The sequence below is a fragment of the Ambystoma mexicanum genome, chromosome 2p, assembly GCF_040938575.1.
Source record: "Ambystoma mexicanum isolate Mex_15411 chromosome 2p, UKY_AmexF1_1, whole genome shotgun sequence".
Classification (NCBI taxonomy): Eukaryota; Metazoa; Chordata; class Amphibia; order Caudata; family Ambystomatidae; genus Ambystoma; species Ambystoma mexicanum.
Genome location: NC_090923.1, coordinates 1393954367 through 1393977250, shown reverse-complemented (window position 1 = coordinate 1393977250; position 22884 = coordinate 1393954367). Strand labels below are relative to the sequence as shown.

Genomic DNA, 22884 nt, shown 5'->3' with positions numbered 1-22884 from the left:
TATGGAGGCTTCTTTCCGCCACGTTAGTGGGCTTCTGGAAGAAGGTGGGCAGCTCAATGGATTGGTTTACATGGAACTTTGAGATAAATGTAGGCACAAAGTGTGGGTGTGTGCGCAAAACCACCTTATCTTTATGAATCGTGACAAATGGGTCCTGAACTGAAAGGGCCTGTAGTTGGCTAACATTCCTTATAGTGGTGATCGCCACCAGGAAGGCAGTCTTGTACGTCAGTGCTTTAAGGCTAGTCTTGTGCATTGGTTCAAAGGGAGGTCCCATTAATCTGGCAACAACAACCTTCAGGTCCCACCCGGGAAGCTGGGTTGGAAATAGGGGGATGAAGACATTTAATCCTTTTCCATAAATGCTTTAATTACTGGAATTGTCACCACAAAAGCTTGCTCTGGGACGTGGTGTAAGCAGAGAGTGAAGCTAAGTGGAACTTTAGAAAATTGAAAACCAGACTGGATTCGAACAAGTGGGCTAGCTACCGGTGTGCATTCAATAGGATTGATGTCCTTACCATTACACCAGATGACAAAGCGCTTCCATTCGCAGGAGTAGCAATGCCTTGTGTTAGGTTTCTGTGCTTCTCTGAGTAAGTCCATACACCTCTGAGGGAGGAGTTGGAGGTGCCTGAACTTTATGACCTCAGTAGCCAGGCTGCTAAGTTGAGAGTTTGAGGGCATGGATGTAGTGTTTCCCCCCCGGTCTTGAAACAGCATGTTGTAAGGGCATGGAAGCTTCCTGGGAGGGGAGACTGACATTGTCATGAGATGGGAGAAGCAAGGTTGGCGGGCCCACATTGGGGCCACCAGAATCATAATGACTGGCTCTTGGTGCATCTTGTGCACTATTCTGTTGAGCAGGGGTATCAGGGGTAAAAGCATAGACACATTTCCCTGACCATGTTGTTCAGAGCCCGTTCCCCTTGGAGCGGTTCTGAGAGTACCTGCAGGCGTAATCTGGGCATTGGGCGTTCTCCAGAGTGGCGAACAAGTTGACCTCGGGGAAGCTCCAGTCTGTGAAGACGTTCTGTAGTCGCCACTCGTGCTCTACGGGTAGAGGGAATTCTCTGCTGAGTACGTCCGCCAGAAGATCGAGTTTCCCTGGAACATGTGACAGGAGGAACATCTTGTGTTTGAGAGCCCACCTCCATATCTTCAGGGACAGTCTGGACTGCCCTAGAGAGCGAGTTCCCCCTTGCTTGTTTAAATAATACATGGCCGTAGTACTGTCCATGAGGACTAGAACCGTCTTATCCTGGAGATGTGTTTGGAAGGCCTTCCGGGCCTTGAACACTGCTAGCAGTTCCATCAAGTTAATGTGATTGGATGATACCACTGGGGACCACACGCTGTGCGCCGTCTGTTGAAGGAGGTGAGCCCCGCACCCCATCAGAGAGGAGTCTGGTGAGAGTGGCTTCTACTGCAGGGGTGCTAAAGGGTTTCCCCTGCAGAAGGTTTTCCCTTGGCCACCACTGCAGAGACGGAACAAGGGCTGCCGAGACAACCACTAGATCATCCCACTGCCTGCTGCCCTGACTCCATTAGCACAAGAGTCATTCTTGCATGGGGCGCATGCGCAGGCGAGCGTGTGGAACTAGGTAAATGAAGGAGGCCATCAACCCCAGCAGTCGCATGGCTCTGCGTACGGTCACCTTGTGACTGGCTACATAGTGAGGGATCAGGAACAGCATGTTTTGAACTCTCTCGGAGGGAAAAACAAGGCCGTCTTTAGTCTGAATTAGAGCCCCCAGAAACTGTTCGACTTGGCTGGGGTTTAGACTGGACTTTTTCGCATTGATCAAGAACTCTAGGCTGAAGAGGAGATCTACTATTTGTTAGGCATGTTCCATACGAACCATCTGTTATGAGCCAGTCATTGAGGTAAGGATAGACTGGGATGCACTGCCTGCGCAGGTGAGCAGCTACTACTGCCAGTACCTTCGTGAACACCCGTAGAGCCGAGGAAATGCCGAAGGGAAGAACTTTGAACTGACAGTGGGTGTCTGCTATCATGAACCTTAGGTACTTTGTGCGCTGGCAACATTGAACTATGAAAGTATGCATCTTTCATATCCAATGTGGCCATGTAATCCCCCTGCAACAACAGTGGGATTATCTCCTGCAGTGTTGTCATCGTACATTTTTGAGGTTTGACATATTTGTTCGCTGGGCGCAGGTCTAGTACAGGGCGCATGGGTGAGATCCTTTTTGGGTACAAGGAAGTACACTAAATAAATACTCTTGTTTACCTCTTGAATGGGGACGACTTATACAGCACCCTTTTGTGTTGGCCGGCGAACCAGGGGGTACTTTGAGTCATATTGTCCATGGGGAAACCGTGAAAAGGATTGTCCACGAAAGGAAGGGCAGGAGTTTGAGCCTCCACGCTGGTGGAAGAATCGGAAGAACTTGGCCATGATTTGACTGAGTGATTTCAGCGTTTCGTGCTCCGCCTTAGCAGTCTCCAGGGCGTCATCGACAGCTTTACCAAAGAGGTTGGAGTCCTCGACTGATTTATTAATAAGAGGTCTGAGTAGGCCCCATTGGACGGCACTGTAGCTTGCCAGCAGAGTTGTATTGTTAGCGATCCTAGTTGAATAGGCCACAGAGGCAGTGATTTGTTTCCAGAGGGCAACGTTTCTCGCTATCTGTATCCGGAGGGGCTTCCACTGTGAACATTGTCCCCCCGCCCTCTTTCTGGTGGTCGTACCCACCAGGGAGTCTGGCATGGCATGACCCTGTACAGTGGGGGGTTGGAAGGAGATGGGGGGTGGGGGGGAGAGGGGGCGGAACAATTTTTCAACCCGAGGGTGGACTGCCCGTGTGAGGGACGGTGACAATAAAGAAGGTGCTAGGCGCTTCTTTATAGAAGTGAGCAGGGGTATGGCCTGACTAGTGGGAGGCTTCTCCTTAAGGATATTTTCCACAAAGTCAGTGTCAGGGACTGCCTCATGAGTAGCGATCTAGAAATGATCGGCCGCTCTATTTAAAATAGCGTTGAATAACATTTGGTCATCCATGTGTGATGACTCCCTTTGTGGTAGTGAAGAAGGTGGATATAGACAAATGATGTGCGGGTCAGGAGTGTGTGTAAGTGATAGCCAAGGGCCCTGGATCCCCTGACTGATCCTGATTCCAGTCTGGGTCTTGGTCAGCTGTGCCCTGAGCAAATGGATCTATGTCCTCATAGGCCTCCTCCTGTTCCGAGACATCCAAGATATCTTCTTGGTGACCTTGTGCAGGGACGGGAAATCTCTGCAATTTCTGTGGAATGGGGCAGAAGTCCTCTTCTAGGTCTCTTGGGAGTGATGTATATGTGTGAGAAATCAATAAATTGATCCATTTTGTCCATATAGCTTTCAAATCTCTCCCTCGTCCATAGGGATGATGATTAAGTGTCTGGAAGTGGAAAGGTTTTCCCAGAAGAGGGAGATTTTCCTAATAAGGCCTTTGAGAGATGCTGGGGTTCTTCGGAATACTCCTCTCAAAGAGAGGGGGATCCCTTGTGTTCTGTAGCGGCCAAAATAATAGCTGCAAGACTCTCGCAAATTTTCAGCGGTTGATTGGCAGGTTTCGCAACGCTTGGTGGCGCCGTCGTGATCGACAATTCCACCGAAGCTTTAGGTGCTAGCACGCCCTTAGATGGCGTTTCGGCTACCATACCTTTTTTTTGGGTGAATGCCCTTTACAGAGGAATGCCCAGTCGCATGCCGCGAAGACGGTTGCCTGGATGGGGCCAAGCCGTGAGGTTCGGGAGACGCTGTCGAAGTTTTCGACAGCCCTGTTGGCGTTGCACGCTTCTTCAGACGCTTCCGTCAATGAGGTCTTGGGGGTTGCGTGTATCTATTTGTGGTGCGTGTGCCCTTGTCGCCAGGGTGTGAACTTCCCATAAAAGAGCCAGTGGACTGTCAGGGACGGGCCTTTGGGAGCCAGAGGGTTCTGCCAAAGGTTTGATGGCTTCCAATAAGGAGCCATTGCTGCCGATGGATTCCTTGTCATCCAAAGTGATGGTGCCAACGGGGGAATGGGGGAAACTGCACAAGTTAATCAACAAAAAGACCACTTTATGTGGCATTTTTAGATCTAGTGCAGGCCTTTGAATGCATGAATCGCACAACACTATGGAGAAAATTGCATTGAAAAGGCTGCCTGCTACCTTGTTGAATATTCTAGCTGCCCTTCTCTCCAATACCCAAATTAAGATTAGGTTGGACCAGCAGGGTAATTTTACTAGATGGTCAGGATGCATTGCGGCCTACGCCAAGGGTGCCACCTGGCCCCATTTTTGTTCAAGATTTATATATCTGACATTGGCTCTTGCCTGATTAATGACTATCCTCCGCGGTTGGGAAAGAAGGGATCTGCGTGAAATGACCGAATGCAAAAGTCTGACTACCAAAAGTCAGACTTTTTTTCTTCATTTTTCTGCAAATATTTAAGACCCCCGACATCCCCCCACCTTACCCCTATACATTTTAATTAAATTTACCCCCCCCCCACATATATATCTGCTGAAAAATGGGGGTTGGACGTTTGGGGGTCGGATTTTTTGCATTTGGTCATTTCGTACAATAACGGAAAGAAGCACATACACCATATGGCTTATGCCGATGATCTAAACGTTTTTCAACTTGACACCAGTAGGTCTTCAGCGCTCTTTGGACGTGATAAGTCGATTAGACTGAAATGTGAATGTGGAGGAAACTAATATTATGATACTGAAAGCCAATAATTAAATTTGTAGGAAGTGGCAATGTTTTAGCTGGCATTTGGAACATTGTAGACTGGTGGTTGCGCAATATTTTTAATACTTGGAGGTGGTATTTCAAGTTAGAATAAGTAAGCATGACGCTTCAAGACCATTGCATACCTAAGCCAAGGTGGTGGTCACCCAAATGCATGTGTTTGACAGATGTTTCAGCCAGTTTTCCACTGCTCCCTTTTGCACTTTTTTCAGCAGAAAATAGTGCCTAAATGTAGCTTTGGTGCTGAAATCATACTGAAGGAGACAGATTGGGACAAAATTGAGGCCTTGGTATGAAGGCATACATTTTCTTTGCCTCAGGGAGCCGCTATATGTGTAATTAGGAATGAGCTTGGGCTGGTGTCAATCAAAGCCCAAATCGACTGGAAGCCAATTCAATTATATAGTAAGCTATGGCTTCCCCGGCAGACAGTCTTTCTAAAGCTATAGGAACAAATGGGGTTGTCCTCTTGCAAAGTGCTAGACTCTTGGGTTTTAAACTGTAATAATAAACTTGTTGCTGTAGGCTCTACCAAGGAGGAGCTGTTGTCTCATTCAAATCATGTCAAAAGGAAGCTGTACGAATATGATTGAATCCGCAACAGAAAGATGATCCTCAATTACCATTTATTCTATCATTGCAGATTGGAAACTAAAGCTTTTAATGTTCTTTCACATTATTCACATTATTCATTAAGTCATCCTTCATGTGGTTTAAGATTTGGTTAAATCGATATTTTTTCAAGAGAAGTAAAAGGCGCCAGAAACAGCATAGCCCGTTCTGATAGACTTGTTTCTGTCATTCAATGGTAGAAACTTTAACACATTTACTTGCTGGTTTCAAATTTGTAATGCCACAGCGCATTTATTGGTTTAGAAGTTTTGTTCAGTATGAGTCCATGTTAATGACAGAGCAATTTTTGCAAAATATTTTAAATGCACAGCAAATATTATGTTTAGATGTTTTAGCATTTGTTAACCAGGTTTGAAGAGATAATTAACTGTGTGTTGTATGTGTGACATGGCCATCATTGTGGCCCTGTCAAAGGGGAGACGGGGGGCGGGGGGGAGCCTGTGCCCGCACAAAACAAGTGCCTGATGCAGGCAGGCCCCCTCCCCGGCCCTCCTTACCTGAACTCTCTCCCCTAAACCTGCTGAATTGACGTTACACTCCGCTAAGGTTGTTCTGCGAACTCATCCTTCCTTTTTGCCAAAGATACCGTATGACTTTAGTCTAAACAAGCCTTCAGTTCTACCAGTTTTCTTTGCAAATCCTTCTTTGTCTGCTGGAAGGGCATTGCATTCGTTGGACATTGTGCGTGCACTGAAGTTTTATGTTGCATGCACAAATGACTTTCGGAAGAACTCTTGACTATTGTCAATTTCGGGCCTGTGGGACATGGGGAGGCCCTGTCTAAGGCTTGCGTCTCCAAGGGGCTCTCCAGCTGTATCATGCATTGCCATAGTCTAACCAACAGTCCACTTCCGGGCTGGCCAAGAGCTCATTTCACCATAGCCATCCCAGCACCAACAGTGTTTCTCTCTGGTGTTCCCCTGCTTGACATCTGGAGGGCTGCTATGTGGGGTCTACCGTCACCTTCACAAGATTCTACTGCGTCGACAGGGACTCCAAGGAAGTGTCCCGGGTCGGCCAAGCAGTGCTGCGCAACCTGTTTTTTTGAGGCGAGTCTGTTCCAGGGGTTAGTGTAGTGCTTCTGTGAGCCTTGCCACCTCCCGTGGTTGTGTATATGTACTGCTGTGTAATCTTATTCATGAGCATGTGAATCCATGCAAGACCTCATGCTGGAGAAGACTTAAGTTACTTAGCTGTAACTCTTGTTCCCCAGCATGGGTCTTTCGAACCCAGGCAAACCTACCCTCCTTCCCCTCTTTGGCTCTTCTTGGTTCATACTGCCACTTTACACGTGCTACCAAATCTGAAGATGGCCACCAGGGGTGGCGTTTAAGAGGAAGAGTGTAATTGGCTGGAACATAATGACCCAAAATGATACTGATTGGCTATAGAGGAGACAAACAGTTTAGCTTAAAGCTAAACTGCGTTAAATTTACAGAGGATGCCCAGCCTGACGACGGGGAATGTTCATGAGCATGTGAATCCATGCAAGACCCATGCTGGAGAACAAGAGTTACAGGTAAGTAACTTGATCCGCATTTGTTCTTCAACTTTGAAAAACACACAACTGCCTGTTGGCTTTTGCCAAAACTTGCTCAGACTCCTTTAAAGCCTACTAGCCTTTTGAAAAGAGTTGGTTTCCGACTTGTGACTAAGGGCACTAGGCCACATCTCTTCAAGCAATGGAAGGACTTTTAAAATATATTGCTGCCCTTTTTAAGGCAGTGTATTGTTTCAAACTCAATATTCTTTTCTATATATTTGTTCCCCAATGTATTTGTGTTATGGATAGTTTCCAATAAACCTTTCGCACAAAACCTTACAATACATATGTGACGGGGCAGGCCTAGTATATATAGCACGTCACTCGCCCCGTGCTTCAGTTCCTCCCCCCCGTGTATGAACGCTGCAGAAGGAAAAACCACAGGAGGTGGCTAATCAGCCGGTAAAAACTTTAACAAGGATACATCCTAACAGGGTGATCGCACACAACAATGATTGAAACAATGTTTTCTTTTAATTTAATGAATGAGACCCAATCGGTCATCTAAGAGCAATCACCAGATGTCTTCTCGTTTTGGACAGAAGCAGCAAGCCACTGAACTTTGAGCGGGGATGGAGGGGAGGGTCAGTGAGGAATCTGCAGGTGGAGAATCCATAGAGAGATCATTACGAGTAATTTCACCTTCAATGGATTACCTTTCTCCCGCAGATTCCTCATCTTGACAGACTCCTTAAGCAGTTAGAATAACGGAGGAGGGCAGAATGTTTTAAACAAGTAGATCCTGTAGAACCGCCCTACCAAACCATGCATCAGCTCCCTGTGCAATATCAAAGGCATAGTGCTTGGTGAATGTATGCAAGGCTGACCAAGTGGCTGCATGACATATGTCCCTAACAGGAACCCCTCTTTGGAGGGCTGTAGTGGCTGAAACCCCTCTGGTTGAGTGAGCCCTGATGCACGCTGGAAGCTCCATGCCTGCAGATTGTTAACACTCGGATATGCACAAAATAATCCAACTTGACAGGGTTTGTTTGGTTAAGGCAAGACCTTTTTCGAGAGAATGAATGGGCCATGAACAACTGGTCTGACTTCCGTAACTCGGATGTGCTAGCAACATAGAAGTTTAACTATCTTTTGGGGTCAAGGCGATGGATCCGTTCTTCCTCTTTTTCGAGGGATGTGGAGGAGGGTAAAAGACAGGCAAATCGATAGACTGGGACAGATGAAACTATGAAACCACATTAGGAAGGAACCCGGGCCTGACTTTGAGAGAGACTTTGTCACGAATGAACCTTAGAAAAGGAGGTTTGCAGCACAAAGCATGCAGTTCGCTAACCCTCCTGGCAGATGTGATTGCAACCAAGAAGGTGGTCTTAAGGGATACAAGCCATAAAGAACATGAGAGCATGGGCTCAAATGGAGCCGCCATCAAGAGGGTCAAAACCAGATTAAGATCCCAATCTGGGACAGCAAAAGGGTTTGGCGGAAACTTGGTCATGGCCCAATTCCTGAATGGTAAAGAAGGAACCTTGGTCTGGGGACCTCTTTAACATAGACAGGGGCGCCAAATACCCTTTGACTGTGGTAACCTGAAGGCCTCATGAGGTCAGTGACACAAGGAACTCCATCACTGTGGTGGTGGGGCAAGAGATAGGATCAATCTTGCGTTCCCTGCACCACGCCTCAAATCTTCTCCACCTACATGCATACAGAGGTCTTGTAGATGGTCTGCGTGCAGCCAGCAACACCTCAAGAACATTCTTGGAAAAGTTCCAGTCATCATACCTCATCAGCTCAAGAGCCACACATGTAGCTTGAGGGAATCCGAGGTCGGGTGCAGTATCCGACCCTCTGACTGGGTGAGGCGATCTGGCCACTGAGGCAACCGATGAGGTGGACAGATGGACAGATCCAAGAGGTTGTAGTACCACATCCTCCTCGCCCAATCCGGGCCAAAAACGATCATGGTCGTTTGAATCCTCTTCAACCTCCTGAGAATCCACGGAATGATGGGGATCGGAGGGAACGTGTAATAGAGAGGGAAAGTCCAAATCACTAGAAACGTGTCCCCCCAGTGCACCGTTCACTGGGAATTCCCTTGAGCAAAACTGTTTGTACTTCCTGTTGGCTTCTGTGGCAAACCAATCCACTGCTGGGGTACCCCAGAGAGCGAAGACCTCTTCAAGGTGTTCCTGGCACACTTCCCACTTGTGTGAGATTGTGCTCCGCCTGCTGAGAGCATCCGCCAAACAGTTCTCTGTCCCCGCCAGGTGAACTGCTGAGACCGAGATTTGATTCTCTAGCAACCAGAACCACAGTTGCATCGCTTCTGTGCCGAGGTGACGGGAATGCACTCCATCTTGCTGGTTTAAGTAGTGCATGGCCACTGTGGTGTCTGTCAGAATCCGGACATGCTTCCCCTTCAGCGATGGGGCAAATGCCTTCAGGGCTGGCCTTATGGCTCGCAACTCCTGCCTTTTGATATGCCACCTGGCTTCCGGCGCAGTTCAGAGGCCACACACCTGCAAGTCCTCGGAGTGAGAGCCCCAACCCTTCAGAGACGCATCCGTGATCACTCGGGTCTGAGGCCAAGGAGGCCAGAAGGGTTCCCCCGCCATAAGATTCTTGCGTGTGTCCCACCAGCCGAGTCTGCAAACTACCTGGCTGGACACCCTGAGAGGATCCGAGAGAGTTCCCAGATACTGAGACCACTAGTTTTGTAGGAGCCACTGAAGGGATCTCATGCACAGTCTGGCCTCTTGCACCAGGAAAATGCAGGTAGCCATGAGGCCTAAAAAGCAGAGAAAGGAAGCCGCTGGTAAGGTGGCGTGGTTCCGGAACAACTAGACCATCTGTTTTCTGTTGTTGGCCCTTTCCTTGGTTGGCAAGGCCTTCCCTGCCCTAGTGTCTAGGACTGCCCCGATGTACTGGAGCCTTTGGGCTTGTGTCATGTGGCACTTCAAGTTGAGGGAGAAGCCCAGCATGTGCAGTAGCAGACAGGTGTCATCTAGATGAGCCAAAACCTGTTCTGCTGACTTCCCCCGGATCAGCCAGTCATCCAGGTACAGGAATACGTGGACTCTGGATCTCCTGAGGTGAGCCGCGACTACCGCCATGAGCTTGGTGAAGACCCTTGGAGCAGAGGTCAACCCAAAGGGCAGCACTTTGAACTGATAGTGCTTGTCCCCAATGACTAACTGCAGACATTTCCTTTGCATCTGTTGTATGGGCACATGGAGGTAGGCATCTTGCATGTCTATGGACACCAGTCAGTCCTGAAGCTCGAGAGCAGATCATTTCTCTCAAAGTCACCATCCTGAATTTGTCTTTTCTCAGTCCTGAGATCCAGAATGGGACCAACAGAGCTCTCAGTTTTTCCTGGAGCTCCTGCCCGGTTGAATCAGTGAAGACGGGGGTCTGTTAGGAGGTTTTCGTAAAAAGGGGAGACAATAACCCCACCAAATTAACTGCAAGGCCCAGTCTTCAGAGGTTATCTCCTGCCACTGGGACCCATGCCCTGCCAAACGTCCACCAACCGTTATGTCGTGGGAGGGGAAAATCAAAGTGGCTTCAAAGGTGCCGTTGCCGCAGCCGCAGCTGCTGTCCCTTAGAAGCACCTCTGCCCCTTCCGGGTCACGAGAAACACCTCTGCCCCTGCTTGGCTTGTGGGGCCTGCGCTTTCCTGCCATAAGGCACATAGCACCTATAGCCTCTGCCTCTAGAGGCAAAGCTAAAAGCAGGCTTAGCCGGCTGCGCAGCCAGGCCCAGCGACTTAGCAGCAATTTTAGACTCCTTAAATGCCTCCATCCGCCTTCTGTCCAAAGAGCATCTCCCCCTCAAAAGGCATGTCTAGAAGGCTGTTTTGTACATTGGGGAGAAACCGGAAGTTTTCAAATAGGTCTCCCTTCTCATTACTACTGCTGACCCCATGGAGAGGCCAACACAGTCAGCAATGTCCAGGTCTGTTTGCAAGGAATGCTTGGCAGTTTCCATCCCATCCTCTACCAGCTGTATAAATCCGCCCTGCATGTGGCCTTCCGGGACGTATTCTGCTGCATGCTCTACAGCCTTCCACAAACCGTAGGAAAACTTAGCGAACCCGCAAGCTACGTTTGTGGACTTAAGAGCCATGCTGCCGGAGGTGAAAACCTTCTTGGCCAAAGCGACTATCCTTTTCCCGTTCCCTGTCTGTAAAGAGATTTGATGTGGCAGCCGCGGGCCTGGATGATATAGTGGCAGCCTGAACTACCAGCCCTCCCAGGTAAGGGTGTGTAGAGATGAAGGAAGGATCCTCTCTTGCCAACCTGTACTTCCCAGTGACATTGGTACTCAAGAGGTGGGGGGCGGGGGGCAAAGTGCATGGGTTCCGACAGATGGAAGCCAAAGGATCAGCTATGGCTTGATTGAAGGGCATGTTGTGTTCAATAGTCAGGCTCGCATCCAGGATGTCTGTAAGGTCATACCCTTGATGGGGGATGGCGGACGACTTGAGGGCTAGTGTGTCAACCACTTTCTCTACTAATGTACGAAATTTGCCATGAGTGTGTGTGTAGGGTTGTTTTTGTTGCATCTCAAGGTCTGGAGATGTGTCCAATCCACTGGCATCTTGAAGGCCCCGAGCAAGTGGCATCAAGTTATCTCGGTCCTCGAAATCGTCAGTGTCACCGGAACCCACAAAGATGAGGTCGACCTCTTCACATTCCTTGGCTTGATCAGCGCTGAAGATAGTCCTCATTGAGTTGAAAAAGCTTGTCCGTGAGAGCGGTTGAAAGGCGCTGACGTCGCAGGTCAACGTGTTATCCGTCGGTCTGGATGCAGAGGCCGAGGGCTTAGCCTGCAGCGGAGCCCTAGAGGCTGATGGATTAGGTATCAGTGCCAAAAGCTCCGACGGGTGATGGGTGCCGTGGGAGAGGCTTCTAGAGGGGGATTTTCTGGCCTCATGGGGCATGGAACTCGAAAGCTCAGTTGGTGTCTAAGGCATCGACTTCTTGGCAAGTGAGGGGTCGGGGGTACCAAGCGCTGCTTTTGCTGCCAAAGCCTGCTGGTCACGGGTTGGAGCCGCGACGACAGTCACCTGTTGACATGTCAAGCATTTATTTTTTAAACAAATCCCACTCTTCCTGAGTGGTCGGTCCCTTAGAGGGCTTTCCTCGCTCTGAGGAAGAATCCGATTCTCGCCAATGGTAGCGTTGCTTCTTCGGTGAGAAAAAGGATGAGGAATGGCTTCTGGAGTGGGAACTCTTTTTTGTTTTCTTTCAGTGCCGGCTCTCGACGGGTTGAGTGGGCTCCTCAATCTCAGCCTTAGATGACTGGACGAGAGACCGCGGCAGAGACTTCGGCGACAGACAGCCCAGGCCCAGCTTACCTGCTCTGTCTCGCAGGGACTTGGGTTGCATCTTGGCCGATGACAAGCAGGCCCCCGTGTCGTGAGTGGAACCCAAATACCACAAACCGACATTGTGCGGGTCCGTCACCAACATTTTGGCCTCGTAATCAGAGCACCGCTTGAAACCCGCAATCCGGTGTGAAGACATGGTCGAGGTAAATCGAAATAAAGTTTGTGAAAACGTTGAGTGAAACTCAAGTAGGTTCCTGATGCAGAGTGTGAGCGCGCGAAAAAAGGAACTGAGGCACTGGGCGTAGTGACGTGGTATATGGCGTCACTTCCGGAGCAGACGATCGGCCACCATGCAAGACGGATCGATGGCTGAGTCAAGGTCCTCTACGCCCCCTGTGAAAACAATTCTGAGCAGCAGAGCTAGACAAGGATATCTATCAAGATGAGGATTCAGTGGGAGAATAGCAATACATTGAACCACAGTGTCATTGCTTCTCTGCACAGAGGTAAAGACCCTACTCCACCTCATTTGTTGAGATAGTTCATGGCCACTGTGTTGTCAATCAGGATCAGCACAGTGCTGTGTTTTACAGAGAGGAAGAAAGAAACCAGTGCCAGCCTGATCGCTCTAAGCTTCAGCAATTTGATGTGTTCCTGAGAGACTGCGGGAGAAGAAAGGTTGATCCCTGTAAGATCCAAGTGAGCACCCCAACCGGTCAGACATGCATCCGTGACCACCATCACACGGGGCCAAGGTTGTCGAAACAACGCGCCCTTCAGCAAGTTGTTCCACTTGGCCCACCACGCTAAATCCACGGCCACTCCACTCGATATCTCCAGAAGGCTCGACATCTGGCATGTGTCACGCTCACCTGATTCCCACGGGGGAGCTGGCCTGGTTTCGAGTGCTGATGCCTCTTCAATGGTGAAGCGCAGGGCTCTGAAGATGGATAGGACGGGCCCCTCAACTCTGGCTAATCTGGCTCGCAGGAATATCCTCCTTAGGGTCTGAAAGGACAAGCTCTCCATCCTGCTTCTGACGCAGGGGCGCGTTGAATCCAGTTACTTCACTGGATTGAGGTTGGATGGGAGTTCAGGTAAGCTTGATTATACTGGTAAGGCGCTGTAAAAGTTCTGTTGCAAGTTCAAAAGTTCAAGCTTTAAATAATAATGTTCATTGTCTTTTTCAGGTGATGAATGAAGATTCCTTTGGCGACTTCTTGCAACAAAGCGCTAATGTTGATGTCTTTTCCCCATAGGGGCCGGGGTTCGGAATGCCGGAGATATGGCGCCGACCCGAAGTGAAACGTGCAGTTCCAGTAAAGATCAGGTAAGTCCTAGATGAGCGCTCAGGTAATGTTTTTGCATTCGCTCATCTAATGTCTTTGTCTTTTTTCCACATAGGGGCCGGGGTCCGTAAAATGCCTGGAAGCAGCAAGACCCGAAATGAAATGGGAATGACCCAACAGGTAAGTCTTAGAAGGAAACTGAGCTTTTCCTATTCCCTTCTTTCTCTCACCTTGTGTTCTTGTCTTTTTCTCTCTAGGCTCTGGGAAGTGGCTGCGGATCCGGATGATCGCTGCTGAAGATGGAGGCGCCCAAGAAAGGTGAGTGAAATGCAGCGCTGCAGCGATCGGAGCGAAATGCTTTTAAAAATGATGTCTTCCTTTTCAGGATCGTCGGTGAGATGTCTCCGTGATGCAGGTTTAGCAGGTAAGGCCTTCTTCCTCACCAATTCTCTTCTTATCACCCTTTGCAGATGTCCCAGGATGCTGACAGGCGTGGCTGAAGTCCAGAAGCAGGAGCAGACACGGTGAGCGTCCAGCTGCTAGGTGCAGAACAACGCGAAGCACGTGTGGTTGTTCGGGTGGGGTTTAAATAGCTTTGGAAGAAGTTCCAGGTATGTATCCTTCCACCGATCAGGTATGTATCCTTCCCCGACCACACCCGGGTGGAAAGTAGTCCCCACAGGTAAAGTAGTCCCATTCAGGCCTCAAGAGGGCCTGGATGTAGCAGCATGGTCTGCATCAGGTAAGTGCACACTTGAACACTTGAACACATGTCCAGCTTTATGAGCCTGGCGCCTAAGGCGCCAGGACTGGGGTCCAAAATGAGCCTGGCGCCTAAGGCGCCTGGACTGCGTCCAAAGGGCCCCAGCTTGGGCCCGCTGGAACTTCCCTGGGGGGAATGATGCCTGCCTCTGGGGTTGCTGGGTCGGACCTGGCTCCTTGGAGGTAGGCATCATGACAGCATGAAACAGCGGCCATTGGCAAGGAATAAGCCACTGAAGCAATCTCATGTGGAGCCTTGCCTCCGGCACCACTAGGATGCAGGAGGCTCAAAAGGCGCAGGAAGGCCGAGGCTCGGAATTGTGCCTGCGACTGCAAGACATACACCATCTGAGAAATGTTTGCCACTTGATCCTGGACCAGGAAAGACCTGCCCAGGTGATTGTCCAAGATTGCTTCGATGAATCTGAGAGACTGGGACAGAAGAACCTGAAACTTTTTGAAGTTCATGCAAAAGCCCAAACTGTGCAAAAGTGCATGTACAGACTAGATGCTCAGACACTAACTATGGAGAGCAAGCTTGGACTAGCCAGTCCAGGTAGGCAAAGAAATGAACGCTGCTTTCCCGAGTCAAGCCACTACCACGGCAAACAGTTTGGTGAAAACCATGGGTGCTGACGAAAGACCAAATGGCAGGGCCTTGAATTGGTAAAGTTGTTGGCCCACCATGAACCTCAGGTACTTCCTGTGCTTGAGATGAATTGGCACATGGAAGTAAGCGTCCTGAAGGTCCAGGGAAACCAACCAGCCCTGCAGATTGAGGACTTGCAGGATCTGGGCCAGGGTGACCATCTTGAATGTGTCCTTGCGAAGGAACAAATTCAGTAACCGCAGATCCAGAATGAGGCGCAAGGCTCCGTCCTTCTTGGGCACCAGAAAGTAGGTGGAGCACCAGCCACTCCCTCGTTCCGAGCTTGTAACTAGTTTGATAGCTTCCTTCGGTAGAAGCTGAAGGACCTCCTCCAGAAGGTGTCACAAGAAAGGTGTTGATCGAGGACAGTTGTCCGGGGGACATTGTAGAAAAGGGAGCAGAGGGAACAGTGGCTGCTGCGATTCTCCCTCTGTGCTCCTCTTCCTCTACCCCTTGGGAAGTTTGTGCAATGGCCTCTTCCCGGGTTGCCTTGCCCACGGCCCCTCTGGGTAAACAATGTAAGGGGCAAAAACCGCTGCCTCGTGTGGAGGATCTTGTAGTGGGCTGCTGGACTGCAGTAGCTCTGGACCTTCAGGGGGGCGTCGTCTTCCTTGGCTCCAAACAAGTACTGGCCGTCAAACAGCATATCAAGTAACCTTGTTTGCAGGTCGGGCACTAACCCAGACATCCGAAGCCAAGAATGGCATCTAACCACAGTGCCAGTAGCCATGGACCTGCCCCCACAGTCTGTGGTATCTAAGCCGGATTGCAGCATCTGCTGTGCCGCCTCCGTACCATCAGAGACGAGGGACAGAAAACCATCCCTCATCAACCCTTCTGGAACATGCTCAGCCGCACTGGCAACAGCAGACCAGATGCCTACACCTACTTACCCCATGTGTCAAGCCTCTTTATGTCCCTGTCTGGTGGAAGGGACGGGAAGTTAGATGCCTTCAGGATCGCTGTTGGGCATTGCACTACCAAGCTTTCAGGCGAAGCATGGGCACAGAGGAAGGCCGGGTCCAAAGGCGCAGGCCAGTGCTTTCTTGCCAGCTCTCTGTCCACTGTGGCCACAGAAGCAGCTTTCGCCCACACTTCCATCACTGGGGCCTCAAACGCCACGTTGAAAGATGGCAGGGTCTCCTCCTACTGGTTATCATCCAGAATGTCGCAGAGCTCGTACTGCACTCTGGACATAGATGGCGCTGAGAGAACCAAGATATCTGCTAGCTTAGCCATCAGGTGCTGAAAAGCAGCCTGGAGTCTGCGGGTAGTGACATAATGTCCAACTCCGGTGTGATATGTTGTTACCTATAATGTAATGTCTATAAGTTGGTGTGATATTAAAAATAAATAAAAAATGTTTTAAAAAAAGATAGCTTTTTAGTTTTTCGCCTATGCATCTCCTCTTTTCCTGGGGTAGGCCCCTCCGGTTCAGCTACCGAAGACCGAAAGGTCGACCGTGCCAAGGATTTGGACGGTGGTTGGACTACAGAGAGCTTTGCCGTCCGTTCCGAGAGGGACTTCTGGTTCATTTTGCCACACAACGTACAGCTCTCGGTGTCGTGACAGGTGCTGAGGCACCATGCGCAGATGTCCTGTGGATCGGTCACGGACACTTGCAAGCTGCAGTCTAAGCAGTGTTTCATTCCCAAGACTCGGGGCATGGACAACTTTGAGCTTGTGTCAAGCAAAAAAAAGACAAAAAGACAGACAAAATGTTGAGTGAAATCGAAGTTATCGATGCAGTGTTCCTCTCGAGCAATGCGCTGAGTGCAGGGAAAAAAGGAGCTGGGTACGGGGGCGTTATGATGCAGTATACGTACAACGACCAACATCATGTCCAGAGTCGACAACCAAGCATAGAGTCAAGGTGGCTGGACGGCTGAGTAAAGGGGCACTACGCAGTGTGTCGAAATGTTTTCCCAGCAGCTGACGCTGGAATGGATATCTACATGAGGAATCTGCGGGAGAAAGGCAATCCATTGAAGAGTGAAGATGAGGACTCACTTGGCGAGCATGAACTCTTACAGTGTTTCCTCTGCTCCTTCTCCCAGCAGCTTTGCCTGGGAAAGGGCATTCTATATATGACATTTCCTGACCCGCGAAGCCAGGAAGAAGGCCAAACAACAATATGGCCAAAAGAAGGAGCTTAAATCTTGTGATATGGCCATCTTAGAGTGCTAGGCACACCTTTAGCAGCCCTTTGCTGTAAATGCAAAAGTACACAAGTAAAAAGTATAAATCACATTGCAAAAGTAACCCAAAAAAAGCCATTATCAAAAAAGTTATAAGGATACAAAGTAACCGAACTGCACTTCACTTTAAGGTGATAAATGCGCAATTCTAATAATACAAGATAGTCACAAAGAGATAGCCTCTCAGTACTGTGTATGGAGTGTCTTATTAACTAATCAGTTTCCCCATGAGAATGGCCAAAACACAAGGGAAGAAAACCAGAAGGCTTTATTGACCTCCAAAAAGTCTGGATGGGAGTCTAAACAAAGTAAAAAGAAGGGTGCTTCATAGAAGTCTATGGGAAGAAAGCAACAAAAAGATAATCTTTCAGGGGTCACGGGCCACCTCACTGCAGGAGATATGAGGGAAAGCTTTCAAGCCCTGGTCAAGACAGCAAAGAGGCATTCAGTCAAATTCTTCAACGGGCCTAGATAAGTCTGACTGTGTGACTCACACATTGCTCAGTGGGAACAGTGTTGAGGAGGTGCTCATGGTTGAGGACCTCTGGTTTCATCCCAGATGTCTAGGTTAAGATCATGGACATTCCGTTTGACAGAAACAATTTGTTTGGGGTTAAATTCTGAGCCAACTGCATATCACCCCCAGTAGGATCACCAAGTTTGACCCCTCTAAACAAGCCGCATATCCCAAATGTGGTGTGTTGGCGGCGGAAGCAATCCACATTAACTGGAGTTGCCCACCAATCTGACAATTCTGGGAGGAAATAGCAGAGACAATGAGTGACATACTGAACACCCATATCCCAGCGGCTCCACTAAAGTACCTACTAGGAGACATTGTTAAGGCCTCGATAAAGACCCAAAGACTGTTTGCCGTGGCGGGAGCAGTGGCCAAACGTAATATCCTCAGGAAATGGAAATCCAAAACCTCCCCTGCCATCCAGACCTCGCTACGAGACCTGATACAGGTTAAGGAACGCAAAGAGACCTATACGCAAAGCGTACACGCTACTTCCAAACCAAAAGACATTTGGGGCCCCCTCAGGAACTACCTACAAAACCCTGAAGACCACATAGAAGAGGAAGAGGGATAGGCGGAAATATGAACTTCGTGCACTGCTTATATTCCAATACACTACATGCACCTGTACGTTATGATGTATACTCATGTTATCCTACTGAACAAGCTATTATACCGAGATTCTTGCTGATTTCATGCCAGTATTAAATAAAGTGTTTTTCTTTTTTTTTTTTTTTTTTTTTTAACTCTGGCTTAGTGTCCAGGCCTTCTGCAAATCAGCTGCAAGATTCAGCAAGTCTCCTTTCTCGCCAAAAAATTACGTAGGGAAGTCCCTGATCTCTCTGGGAACCCAAGGGTTCAAGTCTGGAGGGGATGGGAATCACCCTCCTTTTAGTAAATGTTCTCCATTTGAGCCATAATTGTGCCCCTACCGTGTGGGGCATAATCTAGTAGAATCTTGGCGTAAATGGTGCTGTGGTTTGAGGAGCTGAAGCCGAAAGACAGACATTGGAAGACCGAGCAGTGCAGAGCAGAGAGGGGTCTTAGCCTGCCAGAGACATGGCTGAGCCGAAGGGTGTATGGTTGCAGGCTTTTTTTAACCAGTCTCTGCCAGTTCGTTCGAGCGCAGTGAACTCAGACGGTGCCTAAGCAGTCGCCACCTTGGCAAAGAAATCAAGCACCTTGACCTGAAAGACCTCCCATTCCTCTGGTGTGGAAGATTGAGTGGAAAAGGACACTTGCAGCAACCACTCCACAGAGGAATCGCTGGGGCGGTAACTTCTTTTCTTCAAAGAGTACTAAATGTCGTTTGGAGGAACTACTGGGTAAACAAGACCTTGTGCAGTGCTTCTTGTCTTTGCAGACCGAGGACCACTCTTTTGTCCGGCGCTACATGCGCTGAGTCCACAACGGGCTGTCTGTCACCACTTTACTTGAGGAAAAAGTTGAAGCGTTTTGCTGCCCGCTCTCGAAGCGCCATTCCTCAGTGTCATGAACCTCCCCTAGACAGTATAGACAGCTCATGTGGGGTCAGAGACAGACATCTGACGTCTGCAGTCATCGTGGGGCTTAAACCCCAAGGACATTTGTCACATTCAACATGGCGGGAAACGTTGAAGGTAATAATTTCAAATGAAGTGATGTTCGTGGAGCAAACAGAGTATGTGGAAAAAAGCAACCAATAAATACTGGCCCGGAGTCACATCCGTAGCAGTGCACGTAAAGGCATCAGGTGGAGTAGACTCAGATCTGTGCTTTGTCCATTGATGTTTCCTAAGAGCAGCTGGGCTGGGAAATGGATATAGATAAGGAATCCGTTGGAGACTGGAATCCATTAGAAATGAATTAATCTACAATTCTTCTTGGGAAAGGTGTTGCTTTAAATCTAGGATGAGGACAAATGCATATGAACAGGCGACAACGGATCAGGGTGACTTTCTTTACCACTTGGTTCCACATTACTGAACAAAAATGAAGTGTGTGTAATAAATGGAGTTTGGAGAAGCATGGTATGCATTGTACATTGAGAATGGAAAACCACATTAGACAGAAGCATAAAGTTTAGATATGCATAGATATTGAAAATATTGTGTTTGTTTTGTTTTAGTGTTTTACCCCACGAAGGGAAACAGACCAAAATGTGACAAGAAAAAACAGGCTTCACAATACATGGAAATGTAGTGGAGTCAATTTAAAACATTGCATTTTTGTGGAATTCGTTGTAACATTCTGAAAGTATATATTAACGTTAAAAGGAAGTAAAGCACTGCATGACAAAAATAAAGAGGTTAAAAACAGATTGGGTGTAGGGGAGCCTCAATGTTGTGCGCTCAAAGGATCAGTGCAAGTGCACTTAAACAAATGAACATCAGCACTTAGTATTTTGGAGGCAAGAGACAAATCTGTATGCTATATAAATCAAAATGATTATACAATAAAAACATGTGCAGAGGAAAACTGAAACAAAAGCCAATGCATTTCGGAAAGAACCTAGCCAACAGGGCGCCTCTGTCTATTACTGCAATAAAGAGGTAAAATACTTTTGCTGGAATAGGAGTACTAGCATGCAGATGTATCCTATACAGAACATTTGCTTGCCGATTTACTGACTTGCAGGTTCAGGAACACAATGGTGCGCACAGTTTTGCACTTAGTACATGTATAGTGCACTGTCTTAGTGCAGAATGCTCACTTAGTATTTATCCGAAAAAAATCCTACCCGGCCAAAAGCATTAGTCAAGTCATTGTCTGTGGTACAAAATTCCTCACCCTCAAATAGTATCTCCCTGGTGAAATGTTGAAAGGCAAGGGGTGAAACAGGAGCAACAATATGTGGGATGGGCTGGGAAGGATTGTGAATAAGCATCATTATTAGGTACCTGTGCAGTAGGCTATAGAAGAGGCATAACAGTAACTACAGTATAAGAAGTGATGAATGTCTTGATGAAAGCTTACCTTGCATGGACTGCACAAGGCTCTTTACAGTGTCTGGTCGGACACTCAATGCGGCACACTTCTCCATCAGCACAGGTGGAATGTGGCTGTATAAATCAAGGTTATCAACTGTGTCGGGGTCCAGCTGCAAGGAGTCAATGAACTGGCTGCAAAGAGGATGAAGAAAGCATACTCATGTTAGCAAAGGAGTACATATTGCATCAGTTTGCATCAAGCAGAATACAGGAGGCATGCTGTAGGCACGGGTCCATAGGAACAATCCACTGTGGCACACTAAACACAGGTGTCAAACAGCTGATCAGCATACTCAAAACACTATTTAGTCACTTTTATATCAGAACGGATTACCATAAGTAAATGACAAAAGCTACTTGTGTTGTGTTTGAAAGTGAAACATGAAATGTTGCTTATCTGTAGTGCTATAATATTGCTACATATGAGCAAGCTCAGGGACCACCTTATGACAGGAATTGCTTGTTTCTAAACATGGTTTTAAATCAATCACCTATAAAAAGGTGTTTTAGCATTTAAATGTAGCCTAAACATTGTTTGCAAAGGAAAGATGCAAACACCTATGTACATTTGGAGAAATACTGATAGATTGTACTTCAGCCCACCATTGGTGTTTTTTCACATATTACGACCAATGTGAAACACCTAAGGGTTCTGCAGCACAATACATTGAGAGTATGCTTTACAGTGTTTCACTCAAAATTATTTGAGCCATTTTTACAGGCAGGCTGTCCGCTAATTGCATTGACCTGCTGAAATTAACTGGATTTCTCAGATTTGTAGATGAAACACTGGGTAGGAGCACCCTCAAAATTACAGTGCATACCCCAGTAAAAAGGCAGAAACTAGAACGCCTTCTCTCCACACACCAGCCTGACATACTTGCCCTGCAAGAGACACATTAGACTACATGACCGCCATAGGCTAAAGCTATGACAGTACCCCCAAATTATCCAGGCCAATGCCAAAAAGAAAATAGTAGGGGTGCTCCTGGCATTCAAATCAAACCTCTAGGCTAAAGGAAGGCCGCTATATTTTCGTTCTTGCTAAGCTGAGTCAGATCACTCTGTGGGTAGCCTCAATAGAAGCCCCGAACACAGGACAAGAGAGGTTTCTGAAAAAGGCCCTGACGCGGTTAGAGCGATTTGGGGAGGGCGAGACCATCCTACTAGGGGACTATATCATTGCATGGAACCCGGCGCATGACAAAAGCACGAGTACAAAATATTCCCTAGCCCCCGGCGTACAAAGCCCTTAACACCAAATCTGAGCAATTGGTACTTAGAGATGTATGGACAGCGCTGGGAGGGGAGGATTTAGCGTACACACATTGCTCCCATGTGCCTAAGTTGTTCTGCAGGATCGATTACATTTGGGCTTCAACCACATTAATAGGCTGCATCTCTGATATTTCTATTCATACCATTACCGTTTCCGACCACGCCCCGATAACACTCACCCTCTCCCTCCCGAATATGAGAAGCACTCACTGGACATGGAAATTCCCTGGGGGACTGCAGATGGATCAGGTCATCTGCGAGCAGATGGGGCAGAAAATTCGGGAATATTTCTCTTTAAACCCCAGTGGGGAGATCAGCCAAGCCCCTCGATGGGACGCCTTTAAGGCAACCAATAGGAGCAACCTTATAACGGTAGCGGCACACAGGGGCAAACAAAGGAAGGAATTAGAAGCAGATCTTGAAAAGGAACTGATAACCATAATGAAGCAAATGGAGACAGACTCCAGTACGTGGCTCCAGAGGGCGTACAGGGATGCAAAGGGTAGACTAAACCATATACACACGAAACATGCAGAAAAAAGCCTGCTCTTCCTTAGGCAAAAGCTCTACATTAAAGCAAACAAGGCGGATACACTACTAGCGCGACAACCGAGAAAGAAACACAACTCAAACTATCCTGGGGGTGGAGGTCCCGGGGCACTCTGGTAATGACAGCTGACCAAATCACAGCACAATTCCACCCTGTATGAATCAGAACACCCAGACCTGCAACTCCAGCATGAATATCTATGGACGACTCCACTGAATACTATCCCAACTTTAGAACGGGACCAGTTAGAAATTGACATTACCTGAGAATAAGTCCAGAAGGCCATTTCAAATCTCCCCCTAAACAAAGCGCAAGGCCCAGATGGCTTTTCCGCAGCCTTCTATAAAATATTTAGCCCGATCCTGGTCCCCAAACTCACTGAGCTCTTCAATTCATTTACTATCTCGGGCACAGTCACGCCCACCATGGAAGAGGCTAAGATA

At 48.2% G+C, this 22884-nt stretch overlaps 1 protein-coding gene across 2 annotated transcripts in view; it reads right to left on the bottom strand.

Annotated features, from left to right (window-relative positions):
- Nucleotides 1-22884, bottom strand: part of PTPN23 (protein tyrosine phosphatase non-receptor type 23) — a 1404706-nt gene that overhangs the window by 509960 nt on the left and 871862 nt on the right. For both annotated transcript variants that reach the window (XM_069645828.1, XM_069645827.1), the window contains exon 15: nucleotides 20600-20745. In XM_069645828.1, coding sequence (XP_069501929.1) covers nucleotides 20600-20745 — 146 coding nt within the window. The remainder of the gene's footprint in view (nucleotides 1-20599; nucleotides 20746-22884) is intronic.